The 16,297-nt window shown below is 36.7% G+C and overlaps 1 protein-coding gene and 1 long non-coding RNA gene across 4 annotated transcripts in view; one reads left to right on the top strand and one right to left on the bottom strand.

The window, feature by feature from the left end:
* The window catches only part of LOC135223007 (uncharacterized), a 101,508-nt gene that overhangs the window by 30,865 nt on the left and 54,346 nt on the right, over positions 1 to 16,297 (top strand). The gene's annotated exons all lie outside the window — the stretch shown is intronic.
* The window catches only part of LOC135222962 (paramyosin, long form-like), a 120,849-nt gene that overhangs the window by 53,931 nt on the left and 50,621 nt on the right, over positions 1 to 16,297 (bottom strand). For both annotated transcript variants that reach the window (XM_064261445.1, XM_064261437.1), the window contains exons 2-4: positions 15,708 to 15,764; positions 8,213 to 8,299; positions 5,767 to 5,933 (exon numbers count right to left, since the gene is read on the bottom strand). In XM_064261445.1, coding sequence (XP_064117515.1) covers positions 5,767 to 5,933; positions 8,213 to 8,299; positions 15,708 to 15,764 — 311 coding nt within the window. The remainder of the gene's footprint in view (positions 1 to 5,766; positions 5,934 to 8,212; positions 8,300 to 15,707; positions 15,765 to 16,297) is intronic.

Here is a 16,297-nt window from a genome sequence, read left to right as displayed (position 1 = left end):
GTGTGTATGCTTAGGAGTAAGTGAGTATGCGCATACGGGAGACCGCCATATGTTATTCATTCGTAAAAAATGAATTGTAATGGATAGCAATTTCTTTTCCACTCGGTCTACCAGAGCCTGTACATACAAAAACAATAAATAAGAACATGCGGTCTATTATAACTTTTGAAGAATGAATTATTTTTAGATTAATTAATGAAAAATTAATTAATGAAAAATATATCCTTGCACAGATAGATGAGATGTATTTTTTGCTAAAAAAATATAGAACAATTTTTTTTTACGAACGGATATATTTACAACGATTTGTCTACTTTTCCAATAACGACATTGTATTTGTGTTCAGTTTCTACTATAACTACTCGTAAATGCTACAGCAAGAAGGCGGGTATGAGAATGTTTGCTTGAAGCAGCGTGCCAAGGTCTAAAATTAAAAACCCAATCATCACTTTGCCCTTCGGGCAAAAGATATGAGGGGGTTGTACTCAATTCGAGACTCGCTCTCTCCGAGGATTCAGGTCAAACGTGTGCATTTCAAATGAGCTCAAACGTTACCATGATTTCCTGAATTCTGAAGGTGCATCAGACGTCGATTCAGCCGATTTCAGACACTAGGTAAGGCGTCCAACAAAAATAATATCATAGGAAACAGGGTCAGACAGAGTAGCTGTTCATTTTTTTTATAGGTCAGAGGGGGAATAAAACTATAAGAAACAAGGTCAGACAGCATGACATACTCTTTTTTTAGATCAAACAGGATCCGACAGGGACATATATTCATCTAAATCAAACGGGGAGATTGCAAAATGCATCATCACGCCTCGCAAAATATTCTGACTCCGTCAGATGGGTTGCAGATCGTATCATCATTATTCGCAGTGTATGCACAGATAACATATCATGAAATGAGAAGCAAGCCAACGGCAGGACCCGCCCAGAGAAGCCTCCCAGAGTGACCAGGACGCCTAGGAGCCGAGCGTTTAATCCTTAACCAGACGCGAACCTCAGACCACCAACCGCAACGGCCAGTAGCGCTAAATAAGAGAGAGCTTTGGCTGCTGCCTCTCTGTTTGTCAGGTCTCGGTGCGGCGCAAACAACTAACAAAGCATCAACAACTGTCCAAGATACAGAATTCCCAGCTGCAATGGCTATTATATCAGGCTATTTCTTCCACTGTCACCATCCCCGGTAACGCTCTGTTCCCCCTGTCTGTGGTTGCTCTCTCTCTCTCTCTCTCTCTCTCTCTCTCTCTCTCTCTCTCTCTCTCTCTCCATCACCTGCTCGAGATGTTCTGTAGACGATAATGCAATGATACAGGCAGACATTATAATTGCAGTTCCATTTCATTTTCATCATTTGTCACAAAAACTCGCATTTGCTGAAGGATTTACTTTACAGTCCTTTGCAAAAAGCAAGTAGTGTTGGAGTTCACTCATATCCATAACATGAACTCATAGACTGTAAGTTAAGGATGGATATTTGTAATAAATAAAAAAAATATTTTAAATTAGAAAAAACTGATTTCGTAACAGTGAAACAGGAAATTAAAAAGTTGAAATTCAAATTTATTGCTTGTTTTGTCTCGTGTAATAAATTTCTTGAAACAATATAAACCTGAAAATGTATCAATTCATATAGTGTGTATCCAGTATTGAGTTTTCACATACAAATTATTGTTATTATTATTATTATTATTATTATTATTATTATTATTATTATTATTATTATTATTATTATTATTATTATTATTATTATTAACATTGATAAATTAAAATTACATATTCATCGAAAGGGAAATATATTTTCGAAAAACTATGAACCACGAGGAGTTAACATAATGAAGTCTGGCAAATTCTATCCGTAGACATTTTTCTTGCGGTTTCCAAAAAAGGAAATATTTCTTTTTATTTATTGTCACTTCGAACGCCCATACACAGACGCCCCCCACCATATTATATATATATATATATATATATATATATATATATATATATATATATATATATATATATATATATATATATAATATATATATTAATGTGTGTGTGTGTGTGTATGGGGGGTGTACGCAGGAGTGCCGGCGTTTATTTTAACCTCATCCTGCTACAAATGCATTCTTGTATTTATTTACGAAAATTTTAAAAAAATTAAATCTTGCACTGCCATTAAGTTGAAATTGACCAAGTGCTAACTTTTTACCAGAATCCATCGCGAGAAGGATTTCTAAATAAAAGAAGAAAACGGAAACAAGAAAGGCAAGGGATAAACTCTTTCATGGGTGACTCAACCACTGTTTACGCTGATCTCTTGAAGATAAGAATTCACGACCGATTGTGGATTACTGCGCTCAAGCTCTCCGGCTATCATTACTACTCCTGCCCATTAATCTGATCCTTTTGCGGGGCTGAACAACTCCAGGCACCTTATCGTTAGTTGCAAGTAGTGGGAACGTATTTTCTTTTGCAATAGTTCGTCTTTCATGGTAGGTTTTACGTCAATAAATAATAAATCTCATCACAATTCTCTTTAAATTCATTTTATGAGTTACCAAGTTTCCTAAACATCGGTGACATTACGGTCTATTTATTCTAAAATATTTATCGTTGACTCTAGGTAAAATAAACAAGTTTGGAACAGTATAAATTCCTATATTGTTATATTGGACAATAACTAGAAAACCATCTATCATAGGTCAGTGAAGAAAGTCAACAACTCTCATTGGTCATTGGTGAAAAAATTAACTTTCTCATTGGTCCTTGACGAGAAAACGGACTCTCATTGTTTTATGATAAAAAACTGCAACTTACATAGGTCATTGGCGATAAACCTGCAATTCTCACTGGTCTATGATGACAAAATTGTGACTCGCATTGGTCCATGACAAGAAAACAACAATTCTCACTGGTAATTGGTGAATAAACTAACTCTTATTGGTGAGTGACGAGAAAACTATAAGTTAGTGACGAATAAAGCTTGAAAACTGCAACTCTCATTTGTTAAGGACGGAAAAAAAAACTTTGATTTTTATTAGTCCAAGACGAGAAAAATATAACTAAATTTAAAAAAACTTCAACCGTTATTTATCCACGACAAAAAAACTGCTACTCTCATTTACTGGTCAAGAACGAGAAAGCTACAGCTCCCATTGGTCCATGGAGAGAAAACTGACTCACTGGTCCATGACGAGAAAACCTTAACTATCGTTGGTTCTTGACGAAAAAACTAATACCCTAATCAGTCCTTGACAAGATCACTATAACCCTTGTTGGTCCATGATCAGATAACTACAGCCCTGACAGAATCCACAATGAGAAAGTTACAATCCCCAATGGGGTATCTGTCCATGACGAAATAAACTAAGATCCTCAGCCCTGGACTAGCTGGGTTGCTTCCCATCAATACAAATAAATGCATGTTGCAATTTGGTACTCATATCCGTTATCAGATGCTCAAGAGACTGCAGATGCCAATGTACTTTAGCATATCCTAACTGTTGTAGATTTGTCACCAAGAACCATTGAAGGTTGTGTTTCTCTCGTCATGACCCAATAAAGTTTGTAGTTTTATGACCATCTGCTTTTAGATTTATACCAAATATTAAGGTTTCCTCCTACTTCTCTCCTTTATCTTCGCTCTTCTGTTATAACTGCTCTTTACACAAGTCTCCACATATACCCAGGTCGATGTCGGGACCTATGTAAACATTCATGGCTTGGACCCAGACACAACAGGCCAAGTGACTCATCAGGGCATGATCTTCCCATCCGGCCCCCACCCGCCGCTGCCACCCCCCCCCCCCTCTCTCTCTCTCTCTCTCTCTCTCTCTCTCTCTCTCTCTCTCTCTCATATTTCTCTGATACTGTTACATTACTCTTCTCCTCAGAAACCCTTCGGTATTCACGAAGACCAAATTATAAACTCTTTTTCAGAATGGGAAATATCTCTTTGGATTAATGTGCTAAAAGCATTTGCGAAATATTAAAACCTACATTTTCCCAATCACTCATCAAACCTGCAATTGCTTTTTGCGATTTATACCGGTTGTCAGTAACCTTTACTCGAAGCAAACTCGAGACCTCTTCAAATAGTTAGAAAATGTTCTAATCTCGGCCACTACAGACTCCAACCTATTTGGGAAGCATGTGTGTACCAAATACCAAGAATATTTCTTTTTTACATAATCCTAAATTATTTCTGCTTTGCAATACTAAAATTCCAAGCCAGTAATTAAACTCGGGTGTTATGAAAATTCCTTAAGTCACTTATTGCTCTTAATCGTTAGATGAACGCTGTAAGGGAGCCTAATGGAGTTTCATTTAAACCCCGGAGGAAATGGATATATTCGTCGCATGAAAGTATGTCGTTTTTTTAAAGCAGGAAAGAATGGCATTTCCTCATAAGCTGTCTGCCATCTGCAAACATTCCCCTTCGAAATCGAATACGGACAAGTACTTGAAAAGCTTTACTGTTCTTTACCAATCCTCCCCCAAGTCAGTGGCCTATGTTTTGGGTGACCACACGTCACACTCAACTCTCGCCTCTCATTGGTAGGTTAGTATGCCACTTCGACCAATTGTTTCGCTCTGAGAGTTGACATCTTGCCTCAAACTTGGAGCATATTTGGATGGCCTTCCCCGTTCTCTCTCTCTCTCTCTCTCTCTCTCTCTCTCTCTCTCTCTCTCTCTCTCTCTCTCTCTCTCTCTCTCTCTCTCTCCTAGAGTGCTTCCATCCCGCCCCCCGCCAGAGGCATATTTGGCAAAGACAAATGAACAGGAATTTTTCATGCTTTCGGCTAGGCAAGGAGAGTCAAGAACCCCACTACGAATGCAAAAGACCGGTAGGTATGTAGAAAGGAGGACAATTTTCAAGTTATATTTCGGGAGACCACCATTTTATTTTCCTAATGTTTTTCTTAATCTGCCCTGAGGGAAAAGCATCAACATGACATCCTTCTGCTAAGGGAACAAGAATCCCAACCTCGAACAATTAGACCCTGTAGGAGGGGTAATGCCGTCAGTGCACCTCATGTGGTGCAATGTAGGCATTACTTTAGTTTCTTTGCAGCGTCCTTTCGGCCGCCAGCTGCGACTGCTTCCATTCGTTTTACTGTACCTCCGTTCATATTCTCTTTCTTCCATCTTACTGTTCACTCTATCCTAATAACTGATTCGTAGTGCAACTGCGAGGTTTTCCTCCTGTTACACCTTCCAACCCTTTCCACTGTCAATTTCGTTGCAGCAATGGATGGCCTTAGTTGCTTGGCATGTGTGCCTAAAATCTATAAACCAAACAATCAATCGAACAATTAGACAGTTTATGAGGACGGGAAAGTCAACAGCTAAGACAATGAGGACATAGAGGAGAAGAATAGGAACTGGAGAAATGTCCAGAAAACAACTGGTAAAGGACGAGCTGAAGAAATCTAGGCAAATATAGTAAAGCACATAAACGGGGCATAAACATGTTCTACAGCCCACATGATCGACCGCTTAATTAACTCCCATTAACACCTTCACATAGAGTCTTATCTTAGGTAATAAATACAGATACATATTTATGAGAGAGAGAGAGAGAGAGAGAGAGAGAGAGAGAGAGAGAGAGAGAGAGAGAGAGCAGAAATAACGGACATCGTAAGCGTGAATTTCGTTGTTACGCACACCACTTCAACCAAGAGAAGACTGGATTTGATTAAAGAACAGTACACGGACGCTCACATCAACAACCCCTAGAAATCCAATACAAGAACAGTATACGGCAACACTCACTTGACTTTGGCCTTTGTAAGAATGTCAATCTGGTCCTGGAAGTCCACAACGGCCTCCTGGTGCTTCTTCTTGAGCATGTGGTGAGTCTGTTCACTCTCCAGGTGCACATCCTCCAATAGCTTGCGCAGTTTGGCCAGCTCCGCGTCTCTCTTCTTGTTGATCTCAATCTGGAAAGTAATACACAAGGTACAGTGGCTGTTAGCAAACGACTGACAAGGGCTGTAAGGAAACGGTCGAAGCTTTGGGAAGAACGACAATGAAGGTCTGTAAGGCAACGGTCGAACTTTGGGAAGGACAACATTGAAGGTCTGTAGGGAAACGGTCGAAGCTTTGGGAAGAACGACATTCGAGGTCTGTAAGGAAACTGTCGAAGCTTTGGGAAGAACGGCAATGAAGGTCTGTAAGGAAACGGTCGAACTTTGGGAAGGACAACATTGAAGGTCTGTAGGGAAACGGTCGAAGCTTTGGGAAGAACGACAATGAAGGTCTGTAAGGAAACGGTCGAAGCTTTGGGAAGGACAACATTGAAGGTCTGTAGGGAAACGGTCGAAGCTTTAGGAAGAACGACATTGAAGGTCTGTAAGGAAACGGTCGAAGCTTTGGGAAGAATGACATTGAAGGTCTGTAAGGAAACGGTTGAAGATTTGGGAAGAAAATATCACAAAGAAGAAACTTATGCGAGGTTTGCGAGCGATGAAGCTAACAAGAATGAGTGTCAAGTTCGAATTTTAGAAAATTACTGTCAGTCTGGGAATAAAAACAGAGGACTCAGTCTGTGTCTGAAAGCAAACGGCCGAAGATTTGGGAATAATAAAACACGAAGTAGAAATTATAAGGACTTAAAGAGTAATATACCTAGTAAAAAGGGTTTTTTTTCAAGTTATCATTAAATCAGAAATGAGAAAATGGTTCCCAATTTGGAAATTCAAACGCAGGATTCAGTATCGTAAAACCTAACCGTCTAAGATCTGGGAGGAATGTAACTTGATGTTAAAAGCTAATGAGCATTTCAAGGGTGATGCAAGTATTGAAAATCTTTGCAGTGTTTATTAAATCAATAATTAAAAGAGGCAAGGGAAACAGAAAAGTCAACGTCGGCAGAAGAGTCATTTCTTTAAGCTATGACGAATTATTGTGTCTTTTTATTTATATTACAATTAAATTTCATCGTTGTCACTGGTTAGGAAGAATTATAAAACACAACGTGATTGCATTTTATCTTCTTAAGTGGGCTCTATTTGTTATAATTTAAGATAATTCTATCATGCGGCAGAAAATCATCTAGAACATTTGACCAGCATTATTTTTCCTGTAAAATTCCAAATTTGTTACCTGTCTTTGCTGTTGTTAATATTTTTCATGGAACCATGTGTAATCAGATAAATAATTTTTTTTTTTTCAATCTGAAAGCCAGTAATTTTTCTAAACATTATTTGTTTCTCAATATGCAAATACGAGTTGAGTTACGGCTCCCAAGGACTGAAGCTATTTATAAGACATCTGACGTAAGCAAATAATGGATATAGTTCAGGTGTATTTCAAATCCATCAGCCATTAGGCAAGCTAATTCTGTAGAAATAATGCATAAAACATTCGAAGGGATGCCAGACTTTACAGATCCTAATGCTTATTAATAAGCGCTGCTGGAAAAGAGAGCAGTACAAATGTAGCAAGAGAATTTAGAATTCAATAATAGGCGAGCAAATATGTTTACACTTTCGCTTAACTTATCCGGATCTTTTCTTTATAGACAGTGACACCCAAGGGGTTTAACATGGTCCACTTTTGCGGCGCGTTTAGTACAAGCCCGTTGGGGATTACCGTAAAATCATAAACAAAAGACTGTATATATCACAAAGATAATAACCCCCAAGAAATATTAATCGTAGATAACGAGCCCTTAAAACCCTTAGGGTAACTATCTAGGAAAGGTCCACTTAGCCTAAAGTTTTCTTTCTTAAGCAATAAAGGAGGGAATTCAGTAAATCACTATTTACTGAATTCCCCAAGATCCAGTTATGAAACAGTTCTTCGACTCTTGAAAATAAAAAATAAAAAAGAAAGAGGCAAATGATATAAAAGATGAGATTAAAAAACCTGTATATTATGGAACTTTTTCACTGAAAAATTAATGAAAAGTTTGAATTCTATTTGTTGATATGCAAAATACGTAAGAAAATGGCTTATTTTTCTGGAAATTCAGCTTTCTTGAGCCCCGCTTGTTCCTTTATTCTTTATAAATATTATTTTTAGCTTTTATGACCTTCGTTCTCTCGACGCCAGCTTAATATAAATCAATCTTTCAATTAATTCTATCTCGAAAAGCGAAGTGAGCATGTATTATTACCACAGTTAAAGAGGTTTAACCGTCTCTAATAACGATCATTTTTAATGTCGCCGAAAAGGCATACTGTTAAACAAGAAGAACAAAACCAGTGTTCGTTACCTGTCCATCGGCGCCAGCTTCGACCTCCTCGATACGTTCTGTGAGTTGAATCACCTGAACGCTGAGGTCAGCTTTCTCACGCTCAACCTGAGGAAATAAACATTGTTATTAGATGATTTACACAAACTCTGCGCAGTAAATTACAATGCATCACAGTATAAAATTTATCCACCTTCATCTATCTATTAATCAGTTAATTAAATTTCAAAAAGATTTACATGCTTAAGCAAATATAATTTTAAGTAAAAGAAACATACAGTAGTGAACTAAAACTGATTACAACATTGTAGGAAACAACGGAAAAAAATTGCCTAACACAAAAAATAAATTGCTGGTATTAGATAAATAAATCAACAGATAGTAAAGATGATTTTAGTATATTAGCGAAAACATTTCTATAAGTTACAAAAGAGTAAGAGTTAATTAAAGTGGTTGAGTAAAGGCTTAAAAGATTCATAAAAGGTGAAAGTGTTGATATAAAAGAAAAATCATAGGAGGACCATTTTTTCACCACTGAATTAAGTGAAGCAGAAAGTATAGAGTTATATAAGGATCTCTCTCTCTCTCTCTCTCTCTCTCTCTCTCTCTCTCTCTCTCTCTCTCTCTCTCTCTCTCTCTCTCTCTCTCTCTCTATCTCTCTGTCTCTCTCTCCTCTCCTCTCTCTCTCTCATAATCCCTGTCTGTCCTGTTAAATATATATATATATATATATATATATATATATATATATATATATATATATATATATATATATATATATATATATATAATATATATATATATTTATATATTTAGTGAATGCATGATATACATACACGTACGTACACAGTATATGTGAACGCAACGAGTCAGGAGAAAGGTGTTATATGCGTCAGTGTACGTAACAAGGGAATGGAAGTTGACAGCACAAATACTACTTGACTATAATTGTGATGGAAGGATAGACCTGGTGGAAGTAAAAGGACTTTATGGAATTTTTGTTGCCAGAATGATAGATGTGACGGGTCAGAATGTCAGCTGGACAAAAATAACAGGGAAAAAATTCTGAAAAACTTTCAGTATAAAGAAGTTGACAAATAAAAGAAATAAATTTGATTTCCTGAAGAATTAGTGTGAAAAGAATGGGGCAAAAAATAGAACAGGAAAAAAAAAGAAAAATATTCTCATCAATAAATGACCTCTGAATTATTTTGGGAATAAGGAAAAAAGGTTGGAATACAGTATCGGTCTATCTCTCAACCTTTCTGTCCATTTGTCAGCCATTTTAAATTTATGCGGTTACTTTTTCCAACACCATTTGCTAAACTTAACAAAGTGAGAAAACTAAAGAGCTTTTCAAGTCCCGTTACTTATCTCCACGTTAGTACACAATCTCCACAAATTCCTAAGCCTAAAGAGTAAAAGGGAAGGTAGAAAAGCTAAAGAATAAAAAGGCAGGTGCGAACTGACAGGTGGGAACTGCGAGCCGCCGGAATGAATCACCTCTATATTTTGAATCCGCCCAAGGCCCTCGGCGCTCTCTCTCTCTCTCACCTACTTCTCCGATCACTCAAATGCGGTTGGGAGAACGCACGTATTCACGGTTACAGACAGACACAGACACACGCGCGCGCATGCACGCTTTCTCACTGGCACACACAGCCAAGCTGAATACTATCGACACATGTGCCCTCAAGCGTAAGCTTAATCGCCCACATACAACTATATATATAAATATATACATACATATACACATATATATAATATATATATATATATATATATATATCTATATATATATATATATATATATATATATGAATAATTATCACATCGAACCGTGATCCATTTATATATCAATTCAAGCTACAAATGTCCTTTAATATCTAAATCACTTACCTCCCAAATGATATATTTTCATATATGTACCGAAGGGGAATTTTTTGTTGATAATAATTTTCGTCCCCCCATGGGATCGAACCACTGTCCAAGTGGACGGGGACGAAATCAGGACAGTCAGTGACGCTATCCAATCAGCCAACAGAGACGCTATAAGTCATATTGATTCTGACCTTACAAATCACCCTCGACCTCGGTGCTTTCGTAATTAGAATCGATTATGGGAAACCCGTCTACCATGTTAGCCAATTTCGAGCGTTTGACAGCACGTAGCCTTTTGTTATGAATAATTATCACATCGAACCGTGATCCATTTATATATATCAATTCAAGCTACAAATGTCCTTTAATATCTAAATTCACTTACCTCCCAAATGATATATTTTCATATATGTACCGAAGGGGAAGTTTTTTGTTGATAATAATTTTCGTCCCCCCATGGATCGAACCACTGTCCAAGTGGACGGGGACGAAATCAGGACAGTCAGTGACGCTATCCAATCAGCCAACAGAGACACTATAAGTTCATATTGATTCTGACCTTACAAAATCACCCTCGACCCTTCGGTGCTTTCGTAATTAGAATCGATATGGAACCCCGTCTACCATGTTAGCCAATTCGAGCGTTGACAGCACGTAGCCTTTTGTTATGAATAATTATCACATCGAACCGTGATCCTTTATATATCAATTCAAGCTACAAATGTTCCTTTAATATCTAAATTCACTTTACCTCCCAAATGATATATTTTCATATAGTACCGAAGGGGAATTATTATCAACAAAAAAAATTCCCCTTCGGTACATATATGAAAATATATCATTTGGGAGGTAAAGTGAATTTAGATATTAAAGGACATTTGTAGCTTGAATTGATATATAAATGGATCACGGTTTCGATGTGATAATTATTCATAACAAAAAGGCTACGTGCTGTCAAACGCTCGAATTGGCTAACATGGTAGACGGGGTTCCATATCGATTCTAATTACGAAAGCACCGTGTCGAGGGTGATTTGTAAGGTCAGAATCAATATGAACTATATAGCGTCTCTGTTGGCTGATTGGATAGCGTCACTGACTGTCCTGATTTCGTCCCCGAATCCACTTGGACAGTGGTTCGATCCCATGGGGGACGAAATTATTATCAACAAAAAATTCCCCTTCGGTTACATTTATGAAAATATTATCATTTGGGAGGTAAAGTGAATTTAGATATTAAAGGACATTTGTAGCTTGAATGATATATAAATGGATCACGGTTCGATGTGATAATTATTCATAACAAAAGGCTACGTGCTGTCAAACGCTTCGAATTGGCTAACATGGTAGACGGGCGGTTCCATATCGATTCTAATTACGAAAGCACCGAGGTCGAGGGTGATTTGTAACGGTCAGAATCAATATTGAACTTATAGCGTCCTCTGTTGGCTGATTGGATAGCGTCACTGACTGTCCTGTATTTCGTCCCCGTCCACTTGGACAGTGGTTCGATCCCATGGGGACGAAATTATTATCAACAAAAATTCCCCTTCGGTACATATATGAAAAATATATCATTTGGGTAGGTAGAGGGGGAAAAAAAAAAGTGAATTTAGATATTCAAAGGACATTTGTAGCTTGAATTGATATATAAATGGATCACGGTTTCGATGGTGATAATTATTCATAACAAAGGCTAACGTGCTGTCAAACAGCTCGAATTGGCTAACATGGTAGATCGGGGTTCCATATCAAATTCTAATTGACGAAAGCACCGAGGTCGAGGGTATTTTAAGGTCAGAATCAAATCATGTTAAACTTATAGCGTCTCTGTTGGCTGATTGGATAGCGTCCACTGACTGTCCTGATTTCGTCCCCGCCTCCACTTGGACAGTGGTTCGATCCCATGGGGGGTACGAAATTATTATCAACAAAAAAATTCCCCTTCGGGTACATATATTGAAAATATATCATTTGGGAGTAAAGTGAATTTAGATATTAAAGGACATTTGTAGCTTGAATTGATATATATATATATATATATAATAATATATATATATTATATATATATATATATATATATATATAATATATATATTTCATATATATATATATGTGTATATATATATATATATTTATATATATTATACACACATATATGTTATTTTATATGAGGATCGACAGAAGACCAGGTAAAATGAAGACAGTGCCATTCCTCAATTACATACACACAAGCACAGCCGAGTTTCTTTAATTCACTCCTTGTCTTATAATCAGCGTTAGTTATCCACAAAAATTCCATAGAATCGAAGAAAAAGAAAACTTACTGTACAGACTAACTAGTATTAAAATTACACAAAAGCAACCATAAATGCTGAGCACCTCACATTAAATACGATGCAAAGTGCAAGTATACAATGAGTGCAGTAAATGACAGCTTACAAATTGGAAACAAAAACAAAGGACATACTAGCTGAAAACTAAGAAAGACAACAATGCAATGACTAAACAAGAGGAAACTACAAGGTAAACAGAAACCATCAAATAAAATTAGTAAATGAATTAATTAAAAATACAAAACATACATAATAAAGTAAAATTAGTATTCGGGAGACCTTACTGAGCATGACTGTAGTTAGAAACAAGGTATATAGAATAAGGGAGGGATTCTATATACCTTGGTTAGAAGATGTATGGGCAGTTAGGAACAGACTTGACGTGAAAGGGAATGGGGCGGCGAGTGGTCTTATAACTATGCTAGTTATAACGGAAGCGAGGTAGTTTGATTGTTGAATGAGGTTGTTTGCTGTTTGATACAGAAGGACTCTAACGGAAAGGAATATCTGTCTTCCGTTTCCCTGGGGATTTTTAAATTACTGGGTTCATTATGGTGACGACAGGATTTGGCGGGAAGTTTAATAGCACTGTGATCTAATCTGCAAAATGATAAACCTTTATATATAATTTATATTTAATAAATTATATTATATAAAATAACATTTAATAAATATATATAGATATATAAATTAATAATATATCTATATTATATATTATATTTATATATAAAATAATTATATATTATATAATATTATTTATATTACTCATTATATAATATATTTTTAAATGATTATAATATAAATATATTTTTATATACATATATATATATAATATATATATATATATTATACTATATATATATATTTTATATATACCGCTGCAAGGCCTTTGGACTCTCGCCCTTTACTAAGCTGCTTGGTAAAGGACGAGAGTCGAAAGGCCTTGCAGTGGCACTCCAATGTTTTGAATGTTTTGTTTTCTTTCGTGGCTTTCGCCTTTATTCATATATTCATCACGTTCCAAGTTTTCGTATTTCAGTTATATATATATATATATATATATATATATATATATATAATATATATATATATATATGTGTGTGTGTGTGTGTGTGTGTGTGTGTGTATACATGTGTATGTGCTTTACCATACATAAAATTGGCGTGTGTATGTATGGGTAAATATGCAATATATGTATACATTGTATATAATGACCCCTTTAAAGCCAGAGAACGAGTTCGGTTGTTTCTAGAAACTTCTGGCCCCTTACCTTCTCGGTGTACATTCATGAAATGCTCGTATACCTCTCTCCGTCACAATCTTTTCTTGAGCGAAGTTATCACGAAATTTCTTCAAAAATTAAAGCAAGGCTGACCATACCTGCACCAGTGTAGTATGGTTCCTAGTTTGTTTATTAGCCTTCAATACGGAAGTCGATGGCAAGGAACCAGTTAAAGGGAAATAAACGAAACGCAGAAAATGCGAAATTATAGGTCAGAGAAGTCTTTTAGAAAAGAAAAAACTGTCGACATCTTATCTTCTCGGATCAGGAACGAGAATCGCCTGTATCCAGTAGACGTACTTCCTTAAATTATTTTCAGGAACCCGCAACTCGAAAAAAAGAATCCTTATTGGCTTTGGTTAATTACCCTTTCCAAGTAATAGGGCCGTAGAAGGCATCAACCGCCGCCAGAATTCTCTTGATCACCCATAAAAATTCTTACCGTCGCGAGAATGTTGCACAGAAAATATAAGAGGCTGAAGAAATTCTTTGGATTTCATCATTGTAGACCTAAGTTTGTGTTATGTTCTGAATTCACTTTGTCCTCTGTTGAGAATCTAGGCTCTCCTTGTACCTCGAGCTTTAGCAATGAAATGTGAATTGTTTTCTTTTTCCTGCTTAGTTGTACTGGTTAGCGAATCGACATCTATTTCGACACATGCATCTGTTTGTCATTAACCCCGGTGTTCGGCATCTGCAGTCTCTTAAAAACGCACATGGTATAAAAAGATTACCTATGATGAGATGACTGGCATTTATATTTATATTCAATGAAGTCATTCGTATAGCCAAAATCATTCGTAATATTTTCTTCGGAAACCGAAGTCCTTTCTTACATAGCCTTAGATTTTCAAGTGTCCCACCAAGAGACTGGCACGTGGATGGAAGAACGCGTTACCTAATCCAGTCCCACAGAAACAAGCCTTGGACGCCCGAAATGTCAGCCAAATTCCTATGCCATCTCGCTATCGCCCTTGATGGCCAGCTGATAGGGCAAGCTCTTTGTCACTGACATTTCCCTCATGAAAAGGGAAATCCTCTTTCAAGTCACTTGGAGCAACGCCATCTTGAAGCCAGTCCATCTGAGACCAATTGCTCTTCTTCTTCGGACGGGTCGTCTCTTGATGAGTTTATTAACAGAATGCCTTGCTGATTCTAGTAGGTATTAGTCATTCTTCTTTACAGTCTGTGACATCAGAATGATGTACTTCACTAGGATAATGGTTGATGACTCGCAGGCCCAATGTCAGACTTGTATATGCTATTCCAGTTATTTGACAGGCTGGAATCTGACCTCAGTGATCAATTTTAGACTTACGAATGTCTTTCATGTCACTAATCGAACGAATTAGCTTTAAGCTAATACGTGTCTTTCCAGTCAAGAACTCGATGGTAGTAGACAATATGCTTAACAATGGAATGTTGAATTAAATGCACCCACACCTGTCAAAAGAAATGCCAGATTTGCCCTTTTCCCTGTTAGTTTTAATCGTTCTGTCTTCGAAAAATTCTCAAACTTATGAACGAGTTCAATCTGAGCCATGGTAACATATGCTTAGTGGTAAACGTGTAAATTTTCACAAAGGTGTCTTGCAAGCTCTTGAATAAGTTCTGTATGGTGTTTGTGTTTTATAGTATCAGAAATTTACAAAGGCTAAAGGATCTTACTGTTTGTTGTATAAATCCCCCGTTTCATCGTTTAAATCAAATACAGTGCTAAGTGATTAAAACCTAGGAATTGACCCATGTTAGAATGATGGAAAGACAGCAAGACACTTTCAAAGATAAAGAGCTATGAATCTCCTATATGAATTCTGAATGTTCCTCTAAACAATAAAGATAAGGAGTGATGGATCAGTGAATATATATTACAAGAACTGAACAATATGAGATTAGATGAAACACATTAAAAATGGGAACAAAATACAGGTACAACATGAGAGGTTGTGTTTGATGTTAAAGAAAGGAATAATGAGACTCAAACATGAACGGAAGTCTTTTAAGAAGTAAATACTCACCCTTTGTCTGAGTTCCCTCTCGTACTCAATGTCTTCCATAAGAAGGCGAATTTTGTCCTGGAAATTCAGAGAAGAGAAATATTAGTATATTTGTCTAAGGAGACCAATAAAACCAAGTAATGATAGTGAATGTCATGACAATTATCATAGTGAGGACAACGATATCTTTAAAAAAAATCTTTATCAACTAGTATAATAGATCATAAAACTAATGGTGAAATTTTAATACTTTACAAAATTATGAATAAATTAAAAACCTATCTTCGAAACTTTCCTTTCTCAATCCTACACAAAAAACAAAGGCTGAGAAATTCACCAAGCCATAATAATCACGTGAAAATAGCACATCTATGGCCAGCTTCCACGTCCATCACTCGTCTGCATAAAAATTTCACAAGACTAAGACAGATGACAAAAAGTATTCGGTGCGGGGAAACTTTACTACTCTCGTTCTTTCGGGACCCGAGTAGCGATAAAACCCCTGACATTCCCGATAGAAGAAATCACGCCCACAAGTGGAAGAGTAACGACACGAGGAGTGAATGGTCGTAAAACCGAGTGCGGCTAACGGTAGGAAAATACTAAGACTT

The sequence above is a fragment of the Macrobrachium nipponense genome, chromosome 20 (assembly GCF_015104395.2).
Source record: "Macrobrachium nipponense isolate FS-2020 chromosome 20, ASM1510439v2, whole genome shotgun sequence".
NCBI classification, from domain to species: domain Eukaryota; kingdom Metazoa; phylum Arthropoda; class Malacostraca; order Decapoda; family Palaemonidae; genus Macrobrachium; species Macrobrachium nipponense.
The sequence above is the reverse complement of the archived record's forward strand: the minus strand, read 5'-3'. Positions and strand labels throughout refer to the sequence as shown.